At 52.3% G+C, this 25632-nt stretch overlaps 1 protein-coding gene across 5 annotated transcripts in view; it reads left to right on the forward strand.

The window, feature by feature from the left end:
* The window catches only part of ADCYAP1R1 (ADCYAP receptor type I), a 51519-nt gene that overhangs the window by 8906 nt on the left and 16981 nt on the right, over window positions 1–25632 (forward strand). For 4 of the 5 annotated variants that reach the window (XM_003788556.1, XM_012804349.1, XM_003788557.2 and 1 more), the window contains exons 1-11: window positions 1603–1719; window positions 3163–3268; window positions 15362–15469; window positions 17942–17962; window positions 19000–19041; window positions 21353–21462; window positions 21918–22015; window positions 22499–22631; window positions 23666–23819; window positions 24207–24267; window positions 24869–24938. In XM_003788556.1, coding sequence (XP_003788604.1) covers window positions 1669–1719; window positions 3163–3268; window positions 15362–15469; window positions 17942–17962; window positions 19000–19041; window positions 21353–21462; window positions 21918–22015; window positions 22499–22631; window positions 23666–23819; window positions 24207–24267; window positions 24869–24938 — 954 coding nt within the window. In that variant the 5' untranslated portion in view covers window positions 1603–1668. Of the gene's footprint in view, window positions 1–1597; window positions 1720–3162; window positions 3269–15361; window positions 15470–17941; window positions 17963–18999; window positions 19042–21352; window positions 21463–21917; window positions 22016–22498; window positions 22632–23665; window positions 23820–24206; window positions 24268–24868; window positions 24939–25632 lie in introns of those variants that run through there. The other variant, XM_012804351.2, reaches the window with a different exon arrangement.

Raw genomic sequence — 25632 nt, forward strand, 5'->3', positions numbered from 1 at the left:
AGGAGTGCTGGGGCCAGTGCTTCTCAGCCTGCTCCATCTTCCCTGACCTACAGGAGAAGGAGCATTGCCATGGCCCCCTGGCCTTCTCTAAGCATCTTGGGGATACCCAAGGCCTCCCTCAGCATCTCTGAGTGAGCCCTGAGCACTCAAGGGTGCCTATATGAGCTTGACCTTGAACCTTGAGAGAGGGAGGTGCGGTTAGGCAGAGAGCCAGGGCCTGAGGGTGTGGCAGCTCTCCCTGATGGTGGAGGTGTGCAGAGACTAATGCCTGGGATGTGCATGAGAAGAGTTTGCTCCAGAGCCCCCCATCTCCCATCCCATGGCCTCCTGAACCAGGCACCTGTGGCTTAGCACTGCTCCTGATATGGGCCTACTCAATCTTTTTGATAACAATTTAATAATAATAATTTAAAAATACCTGTCGCTGTGCCAGGCCTATTTAGCAGTGCCTGTGTGATGAATGCCTTGCTGCCCCATTTTTTGTTGTTGATGCTATTTTAATAAGGCTGCAGTGAATTTCCTTGCATATGCTTCTCTTTGTCCTAGGGCAAATATTTCCCAGATGTGGCATTGCTGGATTGAAGGATGTGTGTATTAATGATCAATTTCAGAAGCAGAGTACTCTTCCCTTGGGAGTGGGCTGTGCTCTTGCAGCCTCCTCTCTGGCTTGGCTCCCTGTAACCCATCTGGTCCCTAGCAGCAGGCCTGGTCCTCGTGGACCTGCCGCCTTAGAGCTCCTTGCAGCTCTGAGGCCTGAGCACACTCTTCAGCTGTCACTGTGTTTTCTATGTCATGGTTCGAAGCTTTATCTGGAAGGCAAAGTGGGATGAAGTAGGATGAAAGGAGGGTGTTTTTGTTAGGGTACCAGGCCAGGCAGCTGGAACAAAGAGGCTATTTAAGAGTGTAAATTAATTAGAGGTTCTTTTCTCTCTGGCATACAATTTGTAGCTAGGTGGGTTGTCCAGGCGGGAGGGGTGGCTGGGCTCTGTAAGATCACTCTTTTCACTCAGTCTTGCTCCCCAGCCCCTCAGATAATGTCCTTGTCTGCACTGTCAAAGCTAGGTCCAGTGTTTGGGAAGGGCAACAGAGCAGGAGCAGAGAGAATGCCATACCCTCACCGACAGTGGGTGCAGATGTGGCCCCATGCCACTGCCACCCACGTTCCTTAGACGTGAACATCATCAGGAGTCTGTACCTCTGAACAAGAGAGAGGCCAGAAAACGTTGTCTTTAGGTGGGCATGCATGTGCCAGCTACAGCTCCGTCACTGTGGGGGAAGGGGAGAATGTAAAGACCTGGGGACACAACTCAGGTCTTCTGCCGAGAAAGCCACTCCAAACCATCCAAGTAGATCAGCTGAGCTGTGCCAGCGTGTGACCACAGTATCCCCAGCACCTAGCTCAGACAAGGTGCTCAGTGCCTGTTTGCAGGATGGAAGAATAAAGAACAGGTCGGGTACAGGCAGGGAGGTGGGTTACCCTTGGGGACCGTGAGCTGAGCTGTAGGGAGGGAAGGAGGGTGCAGTAAGGAAGGGGAGGTGGTCCCTGCCCCTCCTGCTCACTGAGCTCACAGGATTCATGCCTTTTCTTCCTCTCTAGCCTGCAGACAACCCTGAGGCTGACCAGCAGCTGCTGTCACTGGGAGGCCACTGTGCTGGCCAAGCAGCATCATGGCCGGCGTTGTGCGAGTCTCCCTGACTGCTGTCCTCCTGCTGCCTATGGTAAGGGCCCAGGATCCCTACTGCCCATGCCTGGCTGGAACCTGGGGCTTAGCTGAGCCCCCTCCCACAGAACCTGTGCCATGTGTGCCTCCAGCTAAGTCCTCCACCTGGCTGTTATCTTTGGCAGCACTAAACTGGACCACTCTGTACCTTTGTATGAATTAGAAAAGGTGCCCTTTCCTTAGGACCCTGTACTAATTTGACTGGAAATTGTTACAAAATGTACAAATCTATTATGATCATGACGTGTGGCAACCTTTAGACTTGTGCAGTACACACCCTGCTCTACTGTATGCAGGGGCCCCTGTTGGACCTTCAGAAGCCTCTTTCCATCTTCTAGTCTGCAGACCACGAGGGTGCTGCCAGGATAAGACTCAGAAGCCTACCCTCTTCTCATGCCTCCCCCTGAGCAAGGGTGGGGGTGGGAGTGGGCTGGGGAAGATTCCCAGGTATTGTCCTACCACTGGACAAGCAATGGGTAAGGCTGTCCTCAGAGTCCCAGGTTTTAGTGCTACTTCTGCCTGACTCACTGTGACACCATGGATAAACCTAACCCTCCCTGCAGGAGCTGCCTGCACATTTGTGAATAGTCAAGATTGGACTGTTTCCCTAGAACATGGCCCTTGGCAGCTCAGATGCCTTGTGATTGCCTCTCCACTCACTGACATCCCTTAGGGAACCATCCCTGCCCTGGGGCTTTGAGCTAAAGTGACAGCATTTGACGCAGCTGTCATGATAGCAGTGCATGGGCTGTGAAGTTACTTGGGCCTGAGCTTGAATCCTATATCTGCTACTGACCAGCTGTGGGACTGTGGGCTGGAGTTTCTTAACTTCTCTGAGCCCCAGTTTCCTCTTCTATAAATGAAATTGGCAAGTAGGCCCCACTGAATGTGACCACAGCTCCTCTGCTGGCAGCTGCCAGGGGTCCCTCCCTTCTGAGCCCCTGGGAGGGAGGCAATGAGCCTTCTCAGCCTGAATCTCTCCCTGCCACTTGCTTGTTCCCCTAAAGTGCTGTAGTAGTCTCATGGCCTCTGGAGTCACACAGCCTGGCTCTACGGTCCCTAAGATGTGTGACTCTGAGCAAGTTACTTAACATCTCTGTGCTTAAGTTGCTGCACCTGTAAAATGGAAAAAATAATAAAAATAGTGTCTACTTTATAGTACTTAAGATGCATACACATATATACACATGTGACACTGAGGATGATGCGTATGCCTAATAAAGGGCTATATTATGTGTTTGCTAATATTATTGTAAGACATGGAAATTAAGACCCAGAGAGGGAAGGGGATTTGTCCAAGGCCACGCATTGATTCTTCATCACTCCCCTCTTCTTGCTTTTGTCCCCCCTTCCCTTAAGACACTGGGGCTTTGCCAGTAGGAGGGCTTGTACATGGGTGCCGCTCCCACCAGCTGCCCCACGTCCCATTTGCCTCCCTCAGGCTGCCACTATGCACTCCAACTGCATGGTCAAGAAGGAGCAAGCCATGTGTCTGGAGAAGATCCAGAGGGCCAATGACCTGCTGGGCTTGAATGATTCCTCCCCAGGTAAGCAGGGTGGAGAGGGTGCCGTGCCACCAGCACACCTAGGCAGGCCAGTCATCAGAACTGGTCTCCTTACCTCCTGCCCACCTTTCTGCCAAGAGTGGTCTGCCAAGAGAAGTCGAGGGTGCAGGTCTTTGGGACCTTCAGAAAGCCCTTTAGGGCACTGGTGTCCTGTTCTGGGCACTGATGCTGGGGTCACCCTCTTGGGGGCATCTCTGCTCTGGATGCCTCAGTGCTGTTCTTGGTGGCTGGATGTGGCTGCCTTCTCTCCCACAGCGGTGGGACTGAGCTGGGCAGCAGCTGATAAAGAGCTTGTTAGTAGGCAGCTTAGGCCTGGTGGCAGCAGAGACACAGCTGTTGCAATGGCTGAGCTATATAGAGCACTTGGTCAATGCAGGGCACATTGTGTGGGGTCATTTCCCACCTCCTCAGAAGCCAGAGAAGAAAGTGTAGTAGGAAGCCCGTCCTGGAGACCGTCTGCTGCTGTCTTCTCCTGGGCTGCTGTGGGCACATGGGGATGGGACTGCTTCTTCATGCTGGATGGGCCACATAGTGCAGGACATTCAGCGTTCTTAGCCTCTCCCCTTAAATGCCCAAGATCCTACTGACAACCCCCAAATGCCCATTCGACATTTCAAATGTCCCAAGGGAATGGCACAACCCCCATTAAAAGCGAGTGGCCCCCTCTCCTTCTAACCCCATCACCGTGGGGTTAGATGGGAGGCCGAGGCTCGCAGAATAAAGGTGCTCTCAGCTTCTGGCCTGAGGGGACATTGGGGCTTTGGGGGTGCAGGTGTCTGGAGGCCGCTCCAGCCTTACCGTTGCTGGAGAGCTGGCTTTGCTTCATGTCCGCCTGCGGGTGGGGCTATCTGCTCAGGCCAGAGGGATCCACTTTTCCCACTGGATCCTCCCTGCTCCTCTGGGCACCATCTGTTTAAACACTTGATTAATCTGCAGCCCAGTTAAATGTAATGGTCCCACTGGACCAAGCTCCCTGGCCAGTTGCTTCTCAGTGAACATTAACTGGAGCTACTCCGGGCCACATCAGCCTCTCCCTCCAGCCCAGCCCTAGCCCAGGCCAGCAGGGGATTCTAGGCCCTACCAATGAGGGAAACTGAGGCAAAGAGCCCAGATGAGTGCAGGGAGGAGACCAGGAGAATAGAAGAAGAATAACTGGTTCAAGCGTCTTGTTTGGGGATGAGAAAAGGAGCCCTGAGAGCAGCCACTGTTTAGACCACATGGGGGGTCAGGTTGAGGTGGGTCTGGAACCCAGATGTCCCAGGTCATTGTTCCCACATGGAATGTCTCAGATGCATTTGGGGTTGAGCAATAAAAGCACCTGGGAGGGAAGAAAAGGATAGAGGTGGGGGATGGGTGAGACATGCAGGGTAAGCCTTGCATGGTTTAATCACACACCTATCCATTGAGCACTGGGCTGAGAGAGGGCAAGACAGGCTTGCCCATAAGGACATCCTGGCAGAAGCAAGTGAGATGGGTGTAATGACAGACACCATCCCAGGAGGGGGCATGCCAGTGCTGGGGTGCAGGCCTCACCCTTGGCGCGCTCAGGAAGGGATGTGTTCTGTGTGGGAAGGACTTATGGAGAAGGTAGCAGTGAAACTAGATCCTCAGTTCTCAAGCCTTGTTATACATCAGAAACACCAAGGGAACTTTTAGTAAAATGAACTCAAGCCACAATCCAAGCCAATTAAATCAGAACCTTCGGTCCTTCATAGTCACCATAAGTTTTAAAAGCTCCCCAGGCGATTCTAATGAGAGGCTAATATTGATAGCCCTTGAGCTGGGTCCAAGGGATGGGTGGGCATATTGATGGCAGGTAAGAATTGAGGGATGGATTGATGGGAGAACATTCTAGGCTGAGAGAACCACAGGAGGCTCATAGATGGGAGGGTGTAGTGAAGATCTGGAACTTTGAATTGGAGTGAGTGGGGGTGAACTAGTGAGGGGGTGCAGCTGAGGCCTGGGGGCAGGTATCGCATGCTCGTCTCCACAGAAGGTGAAAGTGGGGGTACAGCAGTGGCTGGCTGGCTACCACGGTGTCTGCATCCCTGCAGCTGCCCCCAGGACTGTGGTTCTCCTTGGGGACCCATAAATCAGCCCTGGCCATGGGAAGGCAGGGTGTGAAGGATTCTCCATGAGGGGAGGGAATAGCTCACCTCTAACCCTGACCACCCAGACAAGAAAGGAGGCTGTACCTTCCCACAGTCTGCCTGAGTCATAGGGTGGGGCTCCACAGGACGGAGCTGGGAGCTAATTAAGTAGAAGCAAAGGTCAGGCATTAGGTGGGAACCCGGAAAAGACTGAGGGCCCAGCTGGACCACCAACTCCAAGGCTTTCCCTACTCTAGGCCTCAGGAGCAACTCTGCTAAAATGAGGGGAGTAGGATGGAGTGTATTAATAGCTAGTACTCTGATAGACTTCTCGTGTGCCAGGCACCATGCTAGAGCTTTACTTTGGCACCAGAGCAGCCAGGGGTGTTGGGTCTGTTATCACCCCTATCTTATAGATGGAAACTGAGGCATAAGGAGGTTGTATGCCTGGATTGAAGGCACAGCCCTTTAAGAGGCAGAGGTGCAACTTAAACTTAGCCAGCTTATGCCCTCGACTACTGGACACACTGCCTCAGAACAGCATGTTCTGAGTCCCAGCCCCCCAGTACCAGTCACGGGACCTTTGACTTGCACTTAACACTTTAATTTTCTTGTCTACAAAATGGAGGAAAAAATAATACCCACCACAAAGGATTATTCCATTAAATGATAAAATCTGTGAGAAATGCCAAGGACAACATGTGGAATTTGCTAGGCATTCAACAGATACTGAGCTATTAGGAATTGATATATTGGCCAGGAGGTGGTAGGTCATGCGTATAACCCCAGCACTCTGGGAGGCCGAGGCAAGACAGGTGGATTGCTTGAGCTCAGGAGTTTGAGACCAGCCTGAGCAAGAGTGAGACCCTGTCCCTAATAAAAATAGAAAACGTAGCTGGGTGTGGTGGGCACCTGTAGTCCCAGCTACTCGGGAGGCTGAGGCAGGAGGATTGCTTGAACCCAGAAGTATGAAGTTACAGTGAGCTATGATTATGCCAGGCACTCTACCCAGGGTGATAAGAGTAAGACTGTCTTATAAAAAAAAAAATTGTCATTTTACAATGTTTGGGGTCTCCAGGACCTTCCACCTCCTGCTAATTCTGTTATTCTGTGGAGTGCAGAGACATCTCTAGGAAGCAGGTCAGTAGTGCCACTTGCTTGAACAATCTGGAAAGGTTTGTGGAAGAGCAAGGGAGGGGTTGGGAACCAGATCTGGCTTCATAGGGCAGAAGGGGAGGAATTGGAAGGTAGGGGTGACCTGAGGAAAGGTGGGGAGGGAGCTGTGAGTACAGCAGGGCAGGTGGGAACCTGAACAGCCATAGCTTAAAAACTGGGTGGCAAGTGCTCAGTCCTCTCTCTCTCTCTCTCTCTCTCTCACACACACACACTCACACACACACGCACACACAAGAGCTTATTGAACCTCACCAACATATGGGCTGGGTAGAGTTGGGCCCCATTTCATGGGTGAAGCTATGTAAACTAAGAGAGGTTAGGTTGCTTGCTGCTACCTAGTAAGCGAAGATGTGCATTCGGATGGTTCCAGAGTCCCTGCCCTTTACTACTAGGCTGCATTGTAACTTAGAAGAGGAACGAGGACCTGCTCCCGCCCTCAGATTTCCCCAAGGGAGTGGAAATGCTGCTCGGAAGAGGAGTTGGGAGTGGAGAGCCTTAAATTCTAAGGCATGCACTTTTTTTTAGCTATGAAAAGGCAGAAGGGTGTTTGTTTTGCTGTGGCCCAGGATAGCCTAAGTTCTCAGCCTCTAGTGACCTGCTTGGGAAGGAGAGAGGGCAGGCCAAGGTGAGGGAAGGCCTTAGGGAAGGCTGACCTGAGAAGGCATGTCCATCCAGACTTGCTGTGGACTTGTGGTCTGAAGAGCTTTGCTTTATGGGCTGAGATTGGAGGACCCCGGTTAAGAGGACCTCAGAGCAGGTGGCCTCTGGACCCCTTTCCAGGCCTCAAGTTCAGGGAGAGTATGGACTCTACTCTCAGCAGCCAGGGAAGGGCCTTAATTTATCCCCCTGGGCCTCTTAAGAGTGCCTGCCTGTTCCTTGGGGCATCCTCATTGGAGCTGGGCTTCTTGGATCCAAGTTAAACGTATTTGTGAAAGATGGGCAGAACTCCGTGCAGCACTTTAGAGCCTACTGGGAACATTTACAGTAATGTCTAGGCTCCTCCCCAGACGAATGTCATCAAGAGGGTACGTTTTAAAAGCCTGTAGCTGCCTCTAAAGTGTATGCAGGTTTGAGAACCACTGGCCAGAGAGCATACCCCAGTGCACTGGTCAGCCAGGCTGGGGCACTCACTCTTGGCCATGGGTCAAACCTGAGAGTGACAAAGAGTCAGTTGTGCATCATGTCGTTGATCTGTGCCAGCCCTTCCCTATGTCTCTCCTGCCCATGCTGTGCCCAGGCACACACACCAGGCATGGAACACTGGTAAGAGGTCAGCTGATGTCCTTGAAATGCACTTGAAAATGTGGAATGAAGCCTACTAGTTTGTTCCACTGTATGAGAATCAAGGCAATGCTTTATATGTATTATTTTAATGTATTTTTATATATTTATATGTATTTTGTCTGTCTCCCATAATGTTCCAGATCTAGTAGAGTGAGTCAGTAGGAGTGAGAACTCTGATCTTTTAGAAGTGGTGTGTGAACAAGGCACTGTGTGTGTGTGGCAGTGGGGGAGGGTTCCTTTTTTCTCATGGGCCTATCCACTGTAAATAAAACTTGGGATAGTAATGCACAGAGTGGCCTTCAGAGTGGAGGCCGGGAGACAGAGACACGCTGAGGGGAGGCACTGGAGCTCAGCAAACTGGTGAAAGATAGAGGCCTGTGAGTGGCATGGGGAGAGGAGCAAGCTTGCCGAGCAGGTGACTTTGTCCACAGTGTCCTTGGCATGTCTTAAAGGTGTTTATTGAGAGGAGGAGGGGTTCTGGAGACATAACTACTGGTCTTGTCCCTCATTCCAAACCCTGAATTCTAAATGGGACTTGAGCCAATAGCAGGCAGCTGTTGTATGACAGACACACATGAGACTGAGGCCAGAGGAGATGGTCACTGGCTGGCCACTGTGGAGGCCAGAGGCAGCTCTGGGACGGGGCCAGTTCTTCACTTCCAGTCAAGGAGTGCCCTTTCTGCTGCAGTGCTCTTGTGGCCAGAAGAGAAGGACAAAGGACTCCTGTGCCTGGGAACTGGCCCCTCCACTCAGCGTCCCTGGGCTGGTACAGTGCCAGGCTCTGTTCCCTCTGTGGCCAGCCCAGGATGAGGCCGGCAAGCACCTCCTCTCTGCAGGGCTGGGGGCTTCCCTCAGCCTGGACATCTTTCCTGCATCTAAGCAGGGTGGCCGAGTGTGGTCCTCCACAGGGATCCCCACACTCTGGAGGAGATGGAGCAGGAGGCCTCCGGTAGCTGCAGCAGGGCCAGGAGAGAAAAGGCCTGGAGGGAGGGAGGAGGTGAAAGCCTGCTCATTGCTATTCTGACCCCGTCTCTGAGGCCTGGCTGGAGTGCCAAGTGCTTTGAGCTACCCGCTGTACCCTCGCCAGAGGGCAGAGGCCTAGAGGAGGAACCCCGTCAGGCTGGAGTGAGATGAGCTTATTGTCTGGCCTCCCAGCTGCTCTGAGACTTGAGCAGGCACCAAGTGTGGGGAAGGGGTGTTGTCTGCATTCCCAGTACTGTGGGGAAGGGGTCATGTCCGCATTTCCAGTATGGCTTGAAACCACAACTGCCAGAGGGTTCCTTGTCTATCCAAACCTGCATTTTCTTTGAGTCTGATTGTTCTCAAACTTGAACACAGATGCATCAGACTCTCCTGGAAGGCTTGTTAGAACACAGATTGCTGGGCCCCTCCCCAGGATTCTGATTCAGTAACTGCGTGGGGCCTGAGCACCTGCATTTCTGACACATTCTCAGGAGCTGGTCTAACACTTGGAGAACCACTGACTTCCAAAGGGGAGATCACCATCTTTACTCCCACCCTTCAACCCCTGCCACTCAGCTCACGGTGGGAGGGAGCCCTCATTTTATGCATTAAACAGCTGATGTTTATGCACAGAAATGTTGACTATTAAGTAAATGGAATCATTTTTGCCCTTGGACTATGTGCTAAAATGAAGACCTTGTTCTGCGAGTACCCCAGCCTTCTCAGGGGTCTTCTCAAGGGAAGGACCATGGCTTTGTCTGAGTCTCTTAGGTGCCTCCGGTCTTAGGGGTTTTGAACACAGTGTGGAACTGGACACAATCATTGCCATGACAACCTGAGATTAGCTCCTTATTTTGTTCCAGTCAAAGGCTCGTAGCCCCTGTGTACGTCCGCAGTTCAGCCTGCCTTGGTGGACCCTTCCCCCTGCTACCACAGTTCACTGCCACTGCTGGGCCATTTCCCGTGTAATGTCTTGGGAAAAAGCAGCTCCAGAGAGTGTGCACAGCACCAAGCAGGAACTCCCCACCCCCTGGATTCCTCTGAGTTCCACAGTAGTGGCCTTTGCACAGACTGAGCCAGGAGGGTGCAGGGCAGTTAGTGTAGAATGGGGAACAAGGGTGGAGGTGGATGAGGAAGTTTGAGGGAGCTGTCAAGATGGGAGTGGTCTTGGGGAAACCTGTTCTGACTTTCTACCTCCTCTGGGGGAGGAGGGGCCTTGGCCACACTGGACTATCTCCTTGAAATGTGCTTTCCTGGCTGCCATGTCCTGCTAGCCTGTCCTGCTTATCTTTGGTCTTCTTTGTCAATGCCTTTTCTAAGTGTGGCGCTTGTTCTTCTGGGGCCAAGCCTATTTGCTCCTCTTTCCTTCCTCTCTGATCTGCACTCTCTTGCTAGACAAGCCATCCCTGTCTGTGGCTTAAATAGCACCTCTGTGGTGACCACTCCCGGCCCTTTTCTCCTCCTCTGACTTCTCTGGACTCCAGACTTTTATCCGACTGCTTATTTGACAGCTGTTTCCACTTGGCCTTTAGTGCCATCTCAAACTGGATGTATCCCAGACTAAACTCTTGATTTCCAACTTGCCTATTTCCCCCACCATTTTCTCACACAGTCTTCTCTGCTTTGGTGAATGATCCATCCATCCATCCATCCATCCATCCAGGCACTCAAGCCAGAAATGTGGGTGACATTTGTGTCACTTTTTCCCCTTTCCCTGTATTTATTAGTCAGGATGACTTAGACTATGCTGTAGCAACAAATCAGGTTTAAAATTTCAGGGACTTTGCACGATGACATCTCTCACTTGCATATGTCACAGGCTAGTGTGGCTGGCAGAGGTGGAAGATGAAGCTTGATTATACAGTCATTCAGGGATCCAGGATCCTTTTGTCTTGGAATGCTGCCACCCTCAACATGTGGCTTCCAAGGGTGCTTCACAGGGGGGAGGAGAGAAGACAGCTGTGGATGCCTGGGAGGGATGTCTTAGAAGGTCAGTTTTTCACTTCTACGCACTTAGCCACTGGGGAGCACCGAGTCACCTGACATGGATGAGTGTTGACAGTCCCTGGCACACCCACCGGCCACATCCCATCAATGTATCCTGTCAGTCTGCCTCCAGACCCTGTCCAATGGTGACTCTTCACCATCTCTGCTGCCATCACTTCAGAGCAAGCTCCTTCATCCCCCTCCTGGGCTGCCGCTGTCTCCTAGCCAGTCTCTTCATGCCAGATTTTCTGCCCTTAGAATATATTGTCTTCCCCACACAACCCAGTCAGATCATGGGATTCTTGGTCTTAAAACCCCTGTGTAGTGGGCAGAATGATGCTCTTACCATCCATCCAGATGCCTACACCTAATTCTCTGAACCTGGAGTATGGTATTTTACATGGCAAAAAGAACTTTGCATTTGTAATTAAGGATCTTGAAATGGAAAGATTATCCTGTGTTATTTAGTATAACCTGGTATAATCACCAGGTCCTTATAACATGAAAGAAGGAGGTGATAGGTTCAGAGAGGAGAGATTTGTGGACACCGAACCCCTGGCTTTAAAGATGGAGGAAGGAGCTGTGAGCCGAAGAATGTGGGCAGCCTCTTGAATCTGAAAAAGCAAGGAAATGGGCATCCCCAGAACCTCCAGAGGAAACGCAGCCCAGATGGCACCTTATAGCCCAGTGAAACTCATTATTGACTTCTGACCCCAGAAATAGGAAAATAACTCATCCATTTTAAGACACTTGTCTGCTTACAAATTTACAGGAGCAGTAGGGAACTAATGCTACACCTGGGGGGCTTCTCTAAGTATTCAGCATAAAATCTAAATCATCAACATGGCCCACCAGACCACAGGCTCTGTGCAGGCAGAGTCTGGGTCCTTTCTACTCACTCTTGTATTGCCTTGCAGTGTCTGACTCATCATAGGAACTTACTATTTCTTGAATAAATGAATAAAGGAGGAGGAGGGAAAGAGGAAAGTGAGAAGAAGAAAATGAGTAAAAGGAGGGAGGGGGGAGAAGGAGAAAAGGCATCTTGAAATCTTCCAGTCCCAACAAAACTAAGCTTTGTTGAGACTGGAGTGGAGAACATATGGGGATATAGAAGCTGTATGTGGAAGGAAAATAAGTTGCTGTTTTTAGTTAGAAAAACCCAAGGCGCTCTCTGGAGCCCAGCTCCCATCCTTCCAAGCTCCGGGGAAAGGGCCCCTGGGAGGATTTAGCTGCAGGGCCTCTGAGGTTGGAGAAGTTCCCATCTAGAAGCGGAGAAGAGATGATAGCCCACTGGGCCCTCAGTCTGAGCCAGGTGGGAGGTGGTGGCTGCAGTGGGCATGAGGGCATTCTGCAACCCTAGTGATGCAGGCCAGAGGGGTAGGTGGAGAGCTGTGAGCTCCCAGTATGGTCAGGGACATTGTCCCCAGACTCAGACACTGGGATATGGGTCTTCGGGGTCATGAGGTCATGTGAGTTCTAGACTTCACACTGGCCCTAGTGTTGCAGGAATTGTCCCGAGGACTCTGGAAGGGGCCTGAGCTGGGGACATAAAGAAGTACCAGGAGGGCTTTGAGAGTGGTGACAGATAGACTCTGAGAGCCCTCAGGCCCTGGTGTGAGGGGGGGCACCTTGGCAGATGTGCCCCTTGGAAGGCACCCTCAGCCACTCTAGCCATCTTCTGGGCACTTTCAGGTCCCGGGTGAATTTCTGAAAATTGAGAGTACCCAGAGACGCCCAGCCCTCACAGTGCACACAGGAAGCATGAGTCACGGTTGAGGGGGTGGTGACCGGCCTGAGACATGAACGAGCCTGTGCAGATCAGGACTCAAGTCTGGGGGCTCCTGGGGCAGGTGCTGAGCGGAAACCTGCCTTTTCCTGAGTCTGCCCACAAACGTAACCTTCTCGGCTAGCTCTGTTTTCTCCACCACCAGAGCCCTGCTGCCTAGATGGTCCCCAGCACAGGAGCTGTGGGCAGTCGGTAAATACTTGTTAAGAGAGTGTGTTCCACACTCTGCCTTTCACACAAGAGCCCCCTTCTCCTGTGCCTCCTCCATGTGGCCCCACGGCCCTCTTGCCCCTCAGCCGTCCTGACCTGCTCACTCTATCTGAAGTGGCTCTGTGACCTCAGCTACGTCGGCTGGCAGTAACAGCTGGCTGTGCTAGGGCCTAATGTTTCACATTAAGGGAACATCTGTTGGCTAGGGCTCCCAGGGTGTAGGCCAGACACAGCCACACTTCATGGCCGCTCCACGGTCAACACGGGCCACGGCAGCCAAAGATGTCCTGTTGGGTCTCTTTCAAGGACATGATGTCACAGCCAACTGCATACTGGCTAGATTCCTGCAGTCATGGTCAGACAGGAACCGGCGGTACCTGACCTATTGCTGTGAGATCTGGGGCCCGCTCCCCTCATCTGGCCTTCAGTGTTCTTGCTTTTTTGGTTAGTTGTTCTCAGAGCTTTCTGCAGAGCTTCTGGCTCCCAAACTGTCATTCCATGAACAGGATGCTATGTAGGATGATGCGACTGCATTTGAATTCCAGAACAGTGGGATCTCCATGCCAAGAGACAGGGTTTTAGTGACTAGAAGCTGCGGGTAACTTCTGGTCCAAACAGCACCCCCAAATCATGGACCCTAAGGCCGACCCCAGGCCCTCCCTGCCTGGCACCTGCCCAGGTGTCTTCTGGGCCCGATTCTCAGGTCTCCTTCCTGCTGTCATTTTGCCTTGCAGGTTTCTGCCTCATCTCCCCACCTGGGGGGCCTCTCTGAGGAACAGTTCCCATGGGCACACAGTGGGAATAATGAAGTGTATGATGGTAGCGTCAGTGAACCTGCAGTGAGTGAACTGGTTAACCCTCACAGCGGCCCTGTGTGGCAGAGCCTTGCCAGTCACCTGATGTCCCTTACATGGTGCAGAAGCCCTCTCTGTGGCTGGTCTTTATAGGTCAGCAGGTGTGGGTCCTTCTCCTGCAGCACTGCTGTCTGACACACGCCTGCTGCCGCTCCACACTGAGCCTCTTGCATCACTCCCTGTGCTCCTCTGCCCACCCAGTGGATGGGGGTTCCTCAGGGCTCCCTCCTCCACACTCTTCTTTCCCTGGGTGAGTGCTGTCATCCTGTGGCCGCAATCACTTACCCATAGGCTGGAGTGGAAAGTGAGCGGTGGGTCCGGGGACAGAGGGTAGAGCAGAGCTGGAGGTGCTGTGATAAGGAATTGAGGATGCTGGGAACACTGAAAGTGTGAGATTGGTTGTGGGGGGGGGGGGTCAATGACATGGCCAGACATTCTTTTTGAAAAATTTGTGGTCACATCTGTGTTGGGTTGAGAGAAGAAGTCAGTGAGGACACTGTGCCTTGCTTCCTGAGAAGATCCTGAGTGCTTGCCCTCGGTGGGGGGTGAAGAATGGGGCAAGGCAGCTACCTGTGGGCTCAGTCCCCAGGGAGTGCATGGACCAAGGACTGGGGTTGTCTGCATGCAATTTTGCCTGTTAAGTCCAGGTGAGTGGGACGTGCTGCCAAGGGCAGGGCACCCACCAGCACGTGCATTTAGTCAGGACAGACAGGGCATGACCTTGTAGGAGCTGAAATTGCTCCTTGGATTTAGCAGTGAAGAGGTCACTGGTGACTTTGGTGAGAGGCGTTTTAGCATGGGGACAGAGGAGGGACAGAGATAGCAAGGATGGAGTCGGGGAGGAGGTGGCAGCATCCAGCGCAGGGGAACTCCACAGAGAGCCGGGCAGGGCTGGAGGGAGAGGTGGGCAGAGGGGGAGAGGGGCCTGAGGGGCCACCCTGGTCATCAAGCTTGACATCATTTCTTTCCTTGAAGCTCACGTCACCAAGTCTTGGTGACTCCTAAATGCCTCTCACTTGGTCCTTCTCTTACTGTCCGTCAGTCTGATCCCCATGACACTGCAGTGGGCTCCACAGTGGTCCCTGCCTCCTACCTTTCCCTCCACCCAGCTCTGAGTCCTTTCAGTTTTCTCTTGGCACATGCAGGCACCTGCCCAATGGCTTTCCCCTCTGCCCCCTCTGATGCATGGTGCACGTATGCTCTCCTCCCAGGGCCAGCTCCCCTGATCTGTGCCTGCCCTTGGGGAAGGAGGGGTGATGGGGCAGCAGCCTCTGCCAGCTGGTGGAGGGCCCTGCTAAGCAGCGGGGTCTGAAGCAGGAGCACTGGGAGGTGTGGAGGTTGCTGGAAGAAGAGGGAGGTCTAGAGGCAGGAGGGGCTGCCACAGAGACCCTGCATCCCAGGGATCCAGCCCTGCCCTGGCGTGACCCCTTTCCACACTCCTGCCAGAACTGCAGGGCTGTGGTGCTGGGTGAAATAAGGTGAGGTCTCCCTCTCAATCCCCAGAGCTCCTGAAATGGCTTTGTCCCGGCTTTCTCTGAAGGGTCTTCTGGGTGCAGGGCTGGCCCTGCCTCAGTGAGCCTTGCCTTCCCTCCCTGCACCTGCTCTTCTTGCAAGGGCCTGGCTTGTGAGCAGTGGAGCACACCTGTGTGTGGGATGTGCGTACGTGTGTGTGTGTGTGTGTGTGTGTGTGGCTGGGCCCTTGTCACCATGGCTGTCTTCCCCACAGGCTGCCCTGGGATGTGGGACAATATCACATGTTGGAAGCCTGCCCGTGTGGGAGAGATGGTCCTGGTCAGCTGCCCAGAACTCTTCCAGATCTTCAACCCAGACCAAGGTGGGTATAGCCCAGGGTCTCTTCAGGTCATGCTTGGTCTAGCCCCCTCCCCAAACTCGGCTAGCGCTCTCCTAAGGGAACAAGCTCCAGGGATGGGAGGCCACTCTGTGGTCAGACGTGCCCTGCTCCAGAACCCAGGGTCTGGAGTGGCGGTTGGAACCACAGACACACGGGCACACATGGGGATACGTCACTGTGGGTGGGACCAGGCTGTGCTCTCAGGCAGGGTCTATCCTGGCTCTGTCACTTCCCCTCCTTGAGCAAGGCAGTTCTCCCCTCCATTCCAGGTCCCTGTCTGTCAGAGACCTGTGGTCTGGCTCCCTCAGAGGTGTCTTTTTGTGGATACCGTGAAGTGATGCACGTGAATGGCCCTCAGTGCAGGGCCTGATGCATTTTGAATGTTTAGTAGTAAATGTTGGCGGCTGTTGAGATCACGATCACTCCCACGGCCACAGAGATTCTCAGAGGCCCAGAGGATGCTTGGAGAGGGACACGCAAACAGACAGTCTCAGCAGAGTGGGCCATGAGAGGCAGACAGCTGGACTCGGGACACCCTCGCCCACTCTCACCCACTTGGAAATGGGCACAGGGCCCAGCCCTCACTTCAGGCTGGCACATTCTCATGTTTGCTAAGCAAAGCAGTCCTTGCTGCCCTTAGGCAGTTACATGGGCTCAGGTGAGGGGGTCTTGGCTGCCCACAGAGAGGGCACTACACTCAGGGACAGTGCCATCTGTGACTTGTGGATGCTGGCACCCTCTCTGTGAAAGAAGGCTGGTCATGATGCAATGTCATGAAGACCTCAGTTTGGGGTATGTCTGATTGAGGTCCCTAGAGGCCACTGAAATGCTGTGGCCTCTAATGTGGGAGTCTGTAGGGTGGGAGAGTAGCTGAGCTTTGCAAGGTGGGGTGTAGGGGGAAAGACAGGCGCCAGAAGGCAGTGCCCTGCCCAGAAAAGTGAAGCCCTGGTGGGCCATATCCTTTAGGAGGGTGTCTGAGGGGAAAGGGTGGCTTTGACAGCTTCTTGGATGCGAGTCTGGTGGGCTCTTCCAGCGGGGTTCCTGCCTTTCAGCCAAGGCTTGTAAACTCCCACTGAAGGCTGGTGTCTGTCCAGCCCACCCTGACCCTCCACTCCCCTCTGTGGGCATCAAGGAAGGTGGGCAGCACGCAAAGGGATTGGGCTGGGCAGAGATAGCTGGCAGGGCTAACCCCAGGTGGGAAATTTCCTGAGAACCTGCTTACCACCAAGCCTTGGCCAGTGGCTCCAGAGGGGATCAGCAGGGTCTGAGTGGTGTGTGGCTGTGCACAGGTCTCTTGTGACCTGGCCTCAGCTTCTTCCTTTACTGGCCTAATGCTGAGACTGATGTCTTCCTAGAAGGGGTCAGTTTCCAAGCTCTGCTCCAGCTTGGGGTACTGCCTCCCACCATCCCCTGTTCTCTCTGTGAGGAGAAAGGCAAATTTACTTGCCAGCAACCTTGACTCTGCCCTGGAGCAGGGAGGGGCTTGAGGTGATGGCAGAGAGAGAGGATGGCATGTGTTAGGGTCACAGGCCTACTCTGGTTCCCCTGAAGGGCAGATACAGGGTGTATAAAATGCACCCCACTTTTCCTCATCCCTCCTTCCCTCTGGGGCCCACCAGCCTCCAGACCTCCTGACAGCACAGGTGGAGGGTGGGGTGAACTCTGCCATCCCCAGGGTTTGAGAACTGGTGTGACCTCGAGCAGGCCGGGCCCAAGGAGATAGTTGGGGGAGAGCTAATGTGAGAGGTGCAGTGGGTGGTGGGACGTAGGGCTGCAGCAGCCTGTGTTTCAGCCCCGATTTTGAATTCATTCCTACAGTAACCAACTCAATCATTTCCTCAGTGCGTGTATTCCTTTCATTCAGTCATTTATTTTGAGTTTATTGAACATCTACTCCGGGTCAGCTTCCATGCCAGACTGCTTCTTTTCAATAACAACAACAAAAGGCAAAATGAATCAACAGTAAAATAAGATTTCCCTAAGATATGCTTTCCTCCAGACCTCCCTCCCTTCCATCCTCCCTCTGGCAATGGCACCAGGGAAGTGTTATTTACACTTCTGATTCTTAATGGTTCATTAAGGCAGGGCCTTTAGCATCTCTGCTCACAAAGCTTGATTGGTGAGACTTGCCTTGAACACTTGGAAGGGAGAGGATGGAATTCCTCATTTTGTTTCTGCCTCCTGGGAGCTGGTTGAGACATGGCTGTGGAGATGAGGGAGGGAGTACTGGCCTCTCTCCTCCTCTCAAACACTGCTATTCATTCTGGTCTGGAGGTGGAAGCAGATGCCTCTAGTGTCCCAGCTTATGGTCTGCATGTTTTCTGAGATCCCAGCAGAGCTGCTCTCCAGAGCTTGGGGCTGGGGGAGGAGGTGATCAGTGGGACACACTGGGAGCAGCCCCTGTCTCCAGCCCCTACTCACCTCTCTTTCTCTCTCTCTCTTTCTCTGTTTCAGTTTGGGAGACTGAAACCATCGGTAAGACGAACCTTGGTGAGGACAGACCAATGTCCATCTTCCCATCTGCCCATCCATCAGGAGCCTACCCTCAGGAGAGCCCAGGCTCTAGCTGTGGGGAATGGGTAGGGGTAGAATGAGATGCTAGTCAGGCATCAGGTTCTTCCTGCCTCCCTGCCTTGCCCCGCCCCTCCCCCATCTTGGCCATCTTGGAGGTGGAGGGCACAGAAAGATGCAGGACACAGCCCTCAAACTCAGGGAGGTTGCTTGTTTGGGAGGATGAGACTCGCCAGCAGAGGGGCTAAAAAACAAGCCCGCACATGCATATAGGCACGTGCAGGTGAACACTGACAGGTCTGAATGTGCATGTGAGTCCATGCAGAGGCTGACATCCTGATGGCTGGCTGGGAAGCTGGAATGCACAGCCAGGGAGAGAACAGAAGAGATTCAGTGATGCTGTGCACAGGTAGAATAGTGAAGAGTCAGGGGAGCCTTCCTGGAGGAGGTGGTGTGTCAGCTGGAACGCAGAGTGGAAATGGGAGTTCATTGCTAGCCCAGATGCAGCATGAGAAAAGGGTAGAAATGACAGTAAAGTAGAGAGACAAGGGGAAAAATGAGGATGAAATCTTTGGGGTTCTGGTTCCCTTGGATGAAAGCAGTTTTGGAGGCCAGGGTAGACAATTGAGCACCAAAAAAATAATCACAAGCTCTGGGTCCATGTTGACGTTCTTTGCCCTTTTCTTGAGAAGGTCCCTTCCTCTCCACTCTGGAAGGCCCTGGCTTCCCTTTGGCAGTGATCTGGTGATGGGAGACTGAGTCATGGGTCATCCTGAGCAGCATAGAAATGCAAACCCAAGGGGACTGGTGTTAGCAGGTATAGTGTGGCACAAAAGCCTGTGGCTGCTGTGTGTGATGCTGCCTGTTTGCCAGGACCCGACCCCTCAGTCCTCCAGACCACAGGCAGCCTTGGTCTTCCAGGGTAGAGAACAAGCTGTGGCTAACCCTGGCAAGTTGATACACTAGGCATTGTGACACATGCCCATGTCTGTATTTTGCAGGAGAGTTTGATTTTACTGACAGTAACTCCTTGGATCTCTCAGGTAAGCTGCAGGTCGAGGTCCACCGTGGCTGGCTGGAGGGAGGGTGTCTGTGGGTTTTTGAGCTTTGAGACCCATTCCAGGTTGGACTCTGTTCCTTGGTGGCTTTGTGATCTTTGGCAGGTCATTTTTCTCCTCTAATAAAGCCACCGATTGTCTCCATGGAAAAGTGTGCAGATAAAACATATGCATAGATTTTCAGGGGCGTCAGAAAAGGGTGTAAGGTAAATGACTCCTGGATTAGCTGGTCTCTGATGGTTTTTGAACCTCAACATACCAAACAGTGGTTCTCAAACTTTTAACTGTGTATCACAGTCATCTCATGGTGTTGTGAAAACACAAGTTCCTGGGCCCCCCTTTTAGAATCTCTGCCTTCTTAGGCGTACGGTGGAGCCTGAGAATGTGCATTTCTATCCAGTCTCCCAGGTATCCACTCTGGGAACTGCTGCCCTGAGGTTTTGCCTATTTCTGCAGTTGCTGGGGCAAAACAGCTTTGTAAAGTAGGCACAGTCACTGCAGGGTTTTGACAATCTCAAGAACACTCCATCTTCCGGAGATTTCTATCAGAACAATACAGTGGCACATTCATGGAACAGTTCTGAACAAAGAGGTTTATACTTCTCTGAGCCTACATAGTGTTATAAAAAGAAAAAAAAATGAAAGAAGGGAAATAAAAGAAAGGAAGTGGCTTTTCCATCTAGGACACGTTTTTAAAGAAATTGTTTTTCAAAGAAGCTTCCCTTTCCTCTTCCCGCCACCCTGATGTGGGCAAAGCAGAGAGGAAATGAGACCCAGGGAGTGGAAGGGATTTGGCCAAGCCAGTGGTTTCCCTGGGACATTCAGACTTTCTGAAAGAAGTGTTCAAAGGAACTTGAAAGGAATCTGCCTGAGATAGATTTGCTGGAAAAAGGGACAGTTTGGCATCTACTAAGACAGAAGTGAGCCTCTTTGCTGTCCGGGTCCTGCCAGACTTCTCCCTTTTCCTGTGTCACAGATTTCAGCATTGGAGAAGGAATGGAGACTGGGCTCTCCACCATGGGCAGAGCTTTCCTTCTTGGCAGGGTCATCCCCTCTGCTGCTTTCCCAAGTCCCAGGAAGTAAATTTCTGATTCCCTTGGCTAAAAAAGAATTGGGTGGGGACACAGGCTGGCAATGTGGAGGGCTCGCATCTCATGGTCTCTGCCTCCTGCTGTGTCTCTCTCCTGGTCCACTGCCCTCTCTGCCTCATTCCTGAGCTCCCAGGAGGGGCCTTGGCCATAGAGCGGAGGATTCTGTACAGCAGTGTGGGCGCTAGAGCCCTTTTTCTGCAGGTGTCTCTTGCTTTACAGTTTCGGGATCCTTGAATCCTGGGAAGGGAAGAACGATTCTATGTGTCCTGACACATCAGGGAAACCCCCAGGAAGTGGGGAGAAGCATCGATCTGGGGCCATACTCAGGGACTGGGCTGGAATAAAAGGGGGATAGCTTGCTTCCTCCTCTGTCTGGGACATCAGTGGCCCATACTCACAGACCATTTGGGTAGAGAAGAATGAATAAGCTGTTATTAAAGGCTAAAACTGCCCCAGGCAAGGCAAAAACCAGCCAAGACTGTGTTCCGCAGCCCGAAAGAGAAAGAAGGGAAATAAAAGAAAGGAAGTGGCTTTTCCATCTAGGACTCGTTTTTTAAATAAATTGTTTTTCAAAGAAGCTTCCCTTTCCTCTTCCCACCACCCTGCTGTGGGCAATGGCTATGACACCCTCAGGTGTCCCACAAAATAGCCTTAAAGTCAATCAAAGATCCTGCTATAGGTGAATGGACTGGTCCTTGTGAATTTACCTTGCAAGCCATGTGTCCCATTAATGTGTGATATTGCAGCTGCTGGGAGGCCCAGGCTTGGAAAGGAAGCCTCACCTAGAGATATGTTTTGGAGATGTGCCAAAGACCCAGATGGAACCCCTGGGGGTGGGCCTGGAATCTGCATTTGTGAGCAGTTTCCCAGGTGACATTGACATTTGATATAGGCTGATCCAGGGCCCAGGGAGGGCTCAGGCCTTTCCCTGGTGGGTATATGGAAATGTTTCAGAGAGGAAGGATATAGGGATTCTGGCGGCAGCCAGCTTAGTCTCTTCATCTTTGGTTAAGAGATCAACTTATCCCTGTCTCTCCACCTCCTCCCCCATCAGCAATCATGGATTTCTTGAACCTTCTGTCCCCATACTTCCCAGTTGAATGTATTGATTTCTGGGAATTCCCACTAAGAAGTAATTTTTGCATTAGCATTGCAGGGCCCTCTCGGTCACTTCCACACCTCACTGAGTTTTCTTTCCACTGCAGACATGGGGGTGGTGAGCCGGAACTGCACGGAGGAGGGCTGGTCGGAGCCCTTCCCCCATTACTATGATGCTTGTGGGTTTGATGAATATGAATCTGAGCCTGGGGACCAGGTGAGTGTCTACCGTGTCCCTCAGGAGTGTTGGGGGTGAGGCTGAGGAAACTCAGGTTTCTTGGCAGCATTCATGAGCACCTGCTGTGTACCCAGGCTGCATGCACCCAAGGGACAGCTGGTATGCTGCCTGAGCCTCCCACTCCAGCTCCTCCAGGATTCCGGGCTAGCCAGGCCCAGTGGGGGAGATTCCAGACCTTTCTTCAGGCTGATGCTGCTGTTTGTTCTCAGTGGTCAGTGCTCACGCCTTCAACAAGCACTTACTGAACACATGTAAAATGCTGGTGCTGTGCAAGGGGTTATAAAGAGCTCAGCCTGGCTAGCAGTGGGAAGACATCATGTTAGCAGGAGCAGAAATAGAGGAGGAGGAACTGGGCTGGGGGTGGCAGGTTTTGGCCTGGGAGACTGGCTGCAGCTCCACATGGAGCCCTGAACATGTCCTATGTCCAGCAACAGGGTTACTACTACCTGTCAGTGAAGGCCCTCTACACAGTTGGCTACAGCACATCTCTCGTCACCCTCACCACTGCCATGGTTATCCTGTGTCGCTTCCGGTGAGACCCCCCAGCAGCATTTGCGCTAGGGCAGCCTACCCTTACCTAGAGCTGGCTGGGGCCTTGGAGCCCTTGCTCTGTCTCACTCCTCTCCCCACCCCAGATACCAGCCCTCAGAAGGTGGTTCCCCCACCCCTGGAATAACAGATGGGAAACTTGACCCCAGAGAGGACAACTGACTTGTCTGGGGCCACACAGCCAGCAGAGCCTAGGAAGGAGACCTCTATTCCTGGTGTTTATCTTCCTGGTCTAGATAGAGAGAGGTCAGAGGAGGGGGGTCTGGCTGCAGAGTCATGGGGCCAGACTACAGGCCCTGAGGGTCAGTGAGGATTTGGGGAGGTGGCAAGAAGGGCGGTGGCTGAGGGGGCCCGTTAAGATAAAGCCGTGAAGTTGGCCCAGAGCACACGGGAGCACGGAGGGTGTCAAACGCACTGCGGCTCACTGCTGTGGGTGCAGGCCTCTTTCTCACTGGCCCCTGTGTAGGAAGCTGCACTGCACACGCAACTTCATCCACATGAACCTGTTTGTGTCATTCATGCTGAGAGCCATCTCTGTCTTCATCAAAGACTGGATCCTGTATGCAGAGCAGGACAGCAACCACTGCTTCATCCCCACCGTAAGTGAATAGAGCAGGCCCAGAGGACCCCTGTTAGCACGGTCCTACACCCTCCCCCCAACCCCCAGGTCACATTCTCCCTGCCTGGCACCCCAGAGGTCAGATGTGTTCCCGTAGGTGGAGGCATTGCCCTGAATTGTGCAGAAATTCAAAAATTGTCATAAAGTTACTAATAGTCAGCATATGGCACTTCCAACCAAAATGCTTCCTGTCCCTTGGCCTAGGTGTTGTATTTGGTAGAACAACTGGGGAAAGGTCATCTGGGAATGCCAGGACCCAGTTGGCTGAGAAGGAAACTGAGGCTCAGAGAAGGCTTTCCTGGCCCTTGGTCTTTTGAGTCATCCAACCCAGGCCCTGTTTGGCCAGGGGTCTTCCCAGACCCCTTCCCATGCTTCATACCTCTGAGGGAGGTGGCATGCAGAGAAGCAGGGCTTTGATAAGGTAGGACAAGAAGAACGGCCTTGAGTCTTGTGGCCAGGAAGTGTGCTTGGGGGGCTGTGAGAGGAGGCTTCTGAGGCCCAGGAGTATATAACCTCTGCCTGTGAGGTGTCCAGATTCTTTTTACCAGGGAGCCTCTTGCAGGGACCTCTGGCTACGTCTGTCCCTACTCACCTCCCCTGTGGCAGGAAAATGGGGGAGAATGAGTCAGGGGGCTTGGAGAGGGCTCCGTGCCTGCCCCTGCCCTTTCTCTGCATGTGTGGTTTGGCCTCCATGGCTAGCTTTGACTCAGAATCATGTGGTGGCTGTGATTTTTTTGTTTTTTGGCCAGGGCTGGGTTTGAACCCACCATCTCTGGTATATGGGGTCGGCGCCCTACTCCTTTGAGCCACAGGTGCCACCCCGGTGGCTGTGATTTTTAACTTTGACAGAAATGCTGATTCCCTTAGGTCCTTGGGATGTTTGAGCCTGAGCATGCCAGAGCTGAAGGGCTCAGGGTTCTTCCCTGGCCCCATCAGGCTGGATTTTCAGGGTTCATGTGTGGAGGCAGGGGAGAGGAGCTCATGCCTTCCTCCACCTGACACTTCTCCCTGCAGGTGGAATGCAAGGCCATCATGGTTTTCTTCCACTACTGTGTCGTGTCCAACTACTTCTGGCTGTTCATTGAGGGGCTGTACCTCTTCACCCTGCTGGTGGAGACCTTCTTCCCCGAGAGGAGATACTTCTACTGGTACATCATTATTGGCTGGGGTAGGTCACTGGCTGTGGCCTGGACAGGTTCAGGCTTCATGGTCAGGTGTGTCCTTGGTTCTGCCTTCAGGGAATGTAAGGTGAGGAGAGGCCACTACCCTGCCCTAGGCTAATAGCCTAAGGGATCCTTTTCTCAGACCTTTTGTTGCTCTTCCTGCCTGTGGGAAGTCTACCATCTGAGGAAGAGGTTATGCTCAGGAGTCCTTCTGAGAGGCAAGGCAGTCCTCGGGGAAGATAGAGACCCACAGAAGGCCTGGGTGTGAGGAACAGTAGACCTGGAACTTTGAGTCTGGGCGAGGGGTGATGGCTCCTGGGATCTCCAAGTCTGAGGGAAACACTGGCATGTTGGTTTTCTGGCTTTCACGGGCCTTCTTGTCTTCTTCCTAGGGTCCCCAACTGTGAGTGTTTCCGTGTGGGCTACACTGAGGCTCTACTTTGATGACACGGGGTGAGTACACACATGAGAGTCAGGGTCAGAACACAGAGTAGGTTCTTATAGATGGATTGTCAGTGGCTGTCCTGATTTCACATGTCCTGTCCCCAACAGACCATCCTGTAATAGACCTAGCATAAAGCCCAATCCCTGACCCCAAGCCACTGACCCACCCTGGCATGTCTCAGCTGGTAACCCTATCAGGTAATGCACAAGGTTTCTGAGCTCCTCTCCCTTCTGGACACAGTTCTGAGTGTCTGTGTTCATTTTCGGGAGGTGAGGAAGAGGGTTCAGGGTGAGATTGCATCCAGAGATTCATGAGCCTGGAGGGGAACTATGGCTCTTTCTCAGGAGCCCATTGGTGACCTTGACTATTGTGCTCCACTCCCTGCCTTGACAGGGAAGCAGAGGGAAAAGACCAAGGCTTAAATGAAGGCAGTTTCAGAACCAGAGCCAGATTGACATCTGCAGCCCACTGGAGAGCCCTCCTTGCAGCCAGCCAGCTCCTTAGGGAGCTGCAGGGGAAGAATGTGTTGAACTCCCAGCGGGGTGGGGCAGTGTCATTCAGGAATCTGGGTCAACCCCCAGTGTGATCTCTCTTCTGTTGGTCTTTCAGCTGCTGGGAGATGAATGACAGCACGGCTCTGTGGTGGGTGATCAAAGGCCCTGTAGTTGGCTCTATAATGGTGAGTGTCCTGAGACCTTCTTTATCATGGATGATATCTACATGATATTCTGTGTTGTGAGGCACAAATTATTTAGCTGTTCCCCTAGTGTTACGCATTTATATTATTCCATTTTCTCATTACAAAAAACAGAAATAGTTTCGTGCATAATTTTAAGCATGTGCAGATATTTCTTTAGCATAAATCCTCAGTGGGAGGAAGTGGAATTGCTGGGCCCAAAAGGGTGTACATTTAAAATTTAAGACCCCAAATTGTCTTGCAAAAACCTTTTAACAACTTTTACCTCCCTAGAGAGGGTGGTTCATTTTCCAGTGGTTTTGTCAACACTTGTGATATCAATTATTTTAATTTTTGGACAGTCTTATGGAGGATCATGGTGGCTCATTGTTTTAATGTTCATTTCTCCATCTTGCTAGTGTGACTGAGCATTTTTTTCTAGACATCTGTTGACAATTTGTTTTTATTCTGGATATTCCTGTTTATTTCTTTTGCTCATTTTTTCTATCAGATTTTCTGTTTGAAGGACAGTAGCACCTCCTTTGTTGGGCATTTTGTAAGTGTATTTCCATTTCTGTGTAACTTTTGTTGAGTAAATCATCAGCTTTCTCTTTATGAATTCCAAACCTTACTTCTTGTTTACAGAGGGCTTTCTCAACTTATTTTTCTTACGTGTTATGTAACACTTTCATGGATT

The sequence above is a fragment of the Otolemur garnettii genome, unplaced genomic scaffold (assembly GCF_000181295.1).
Source record: "Otolemur garnettii isolate 467f Iridium unplaced genomic scaffold, OtoGar3 scaffold00028, whole genome shotgun sequence".
Classification (NCBI taxonomy): Eukaryota; Metazoa; Chordata; class Mammalia; order Primates; family Galagidae; genus Otolemur; species Otolemur garnettii.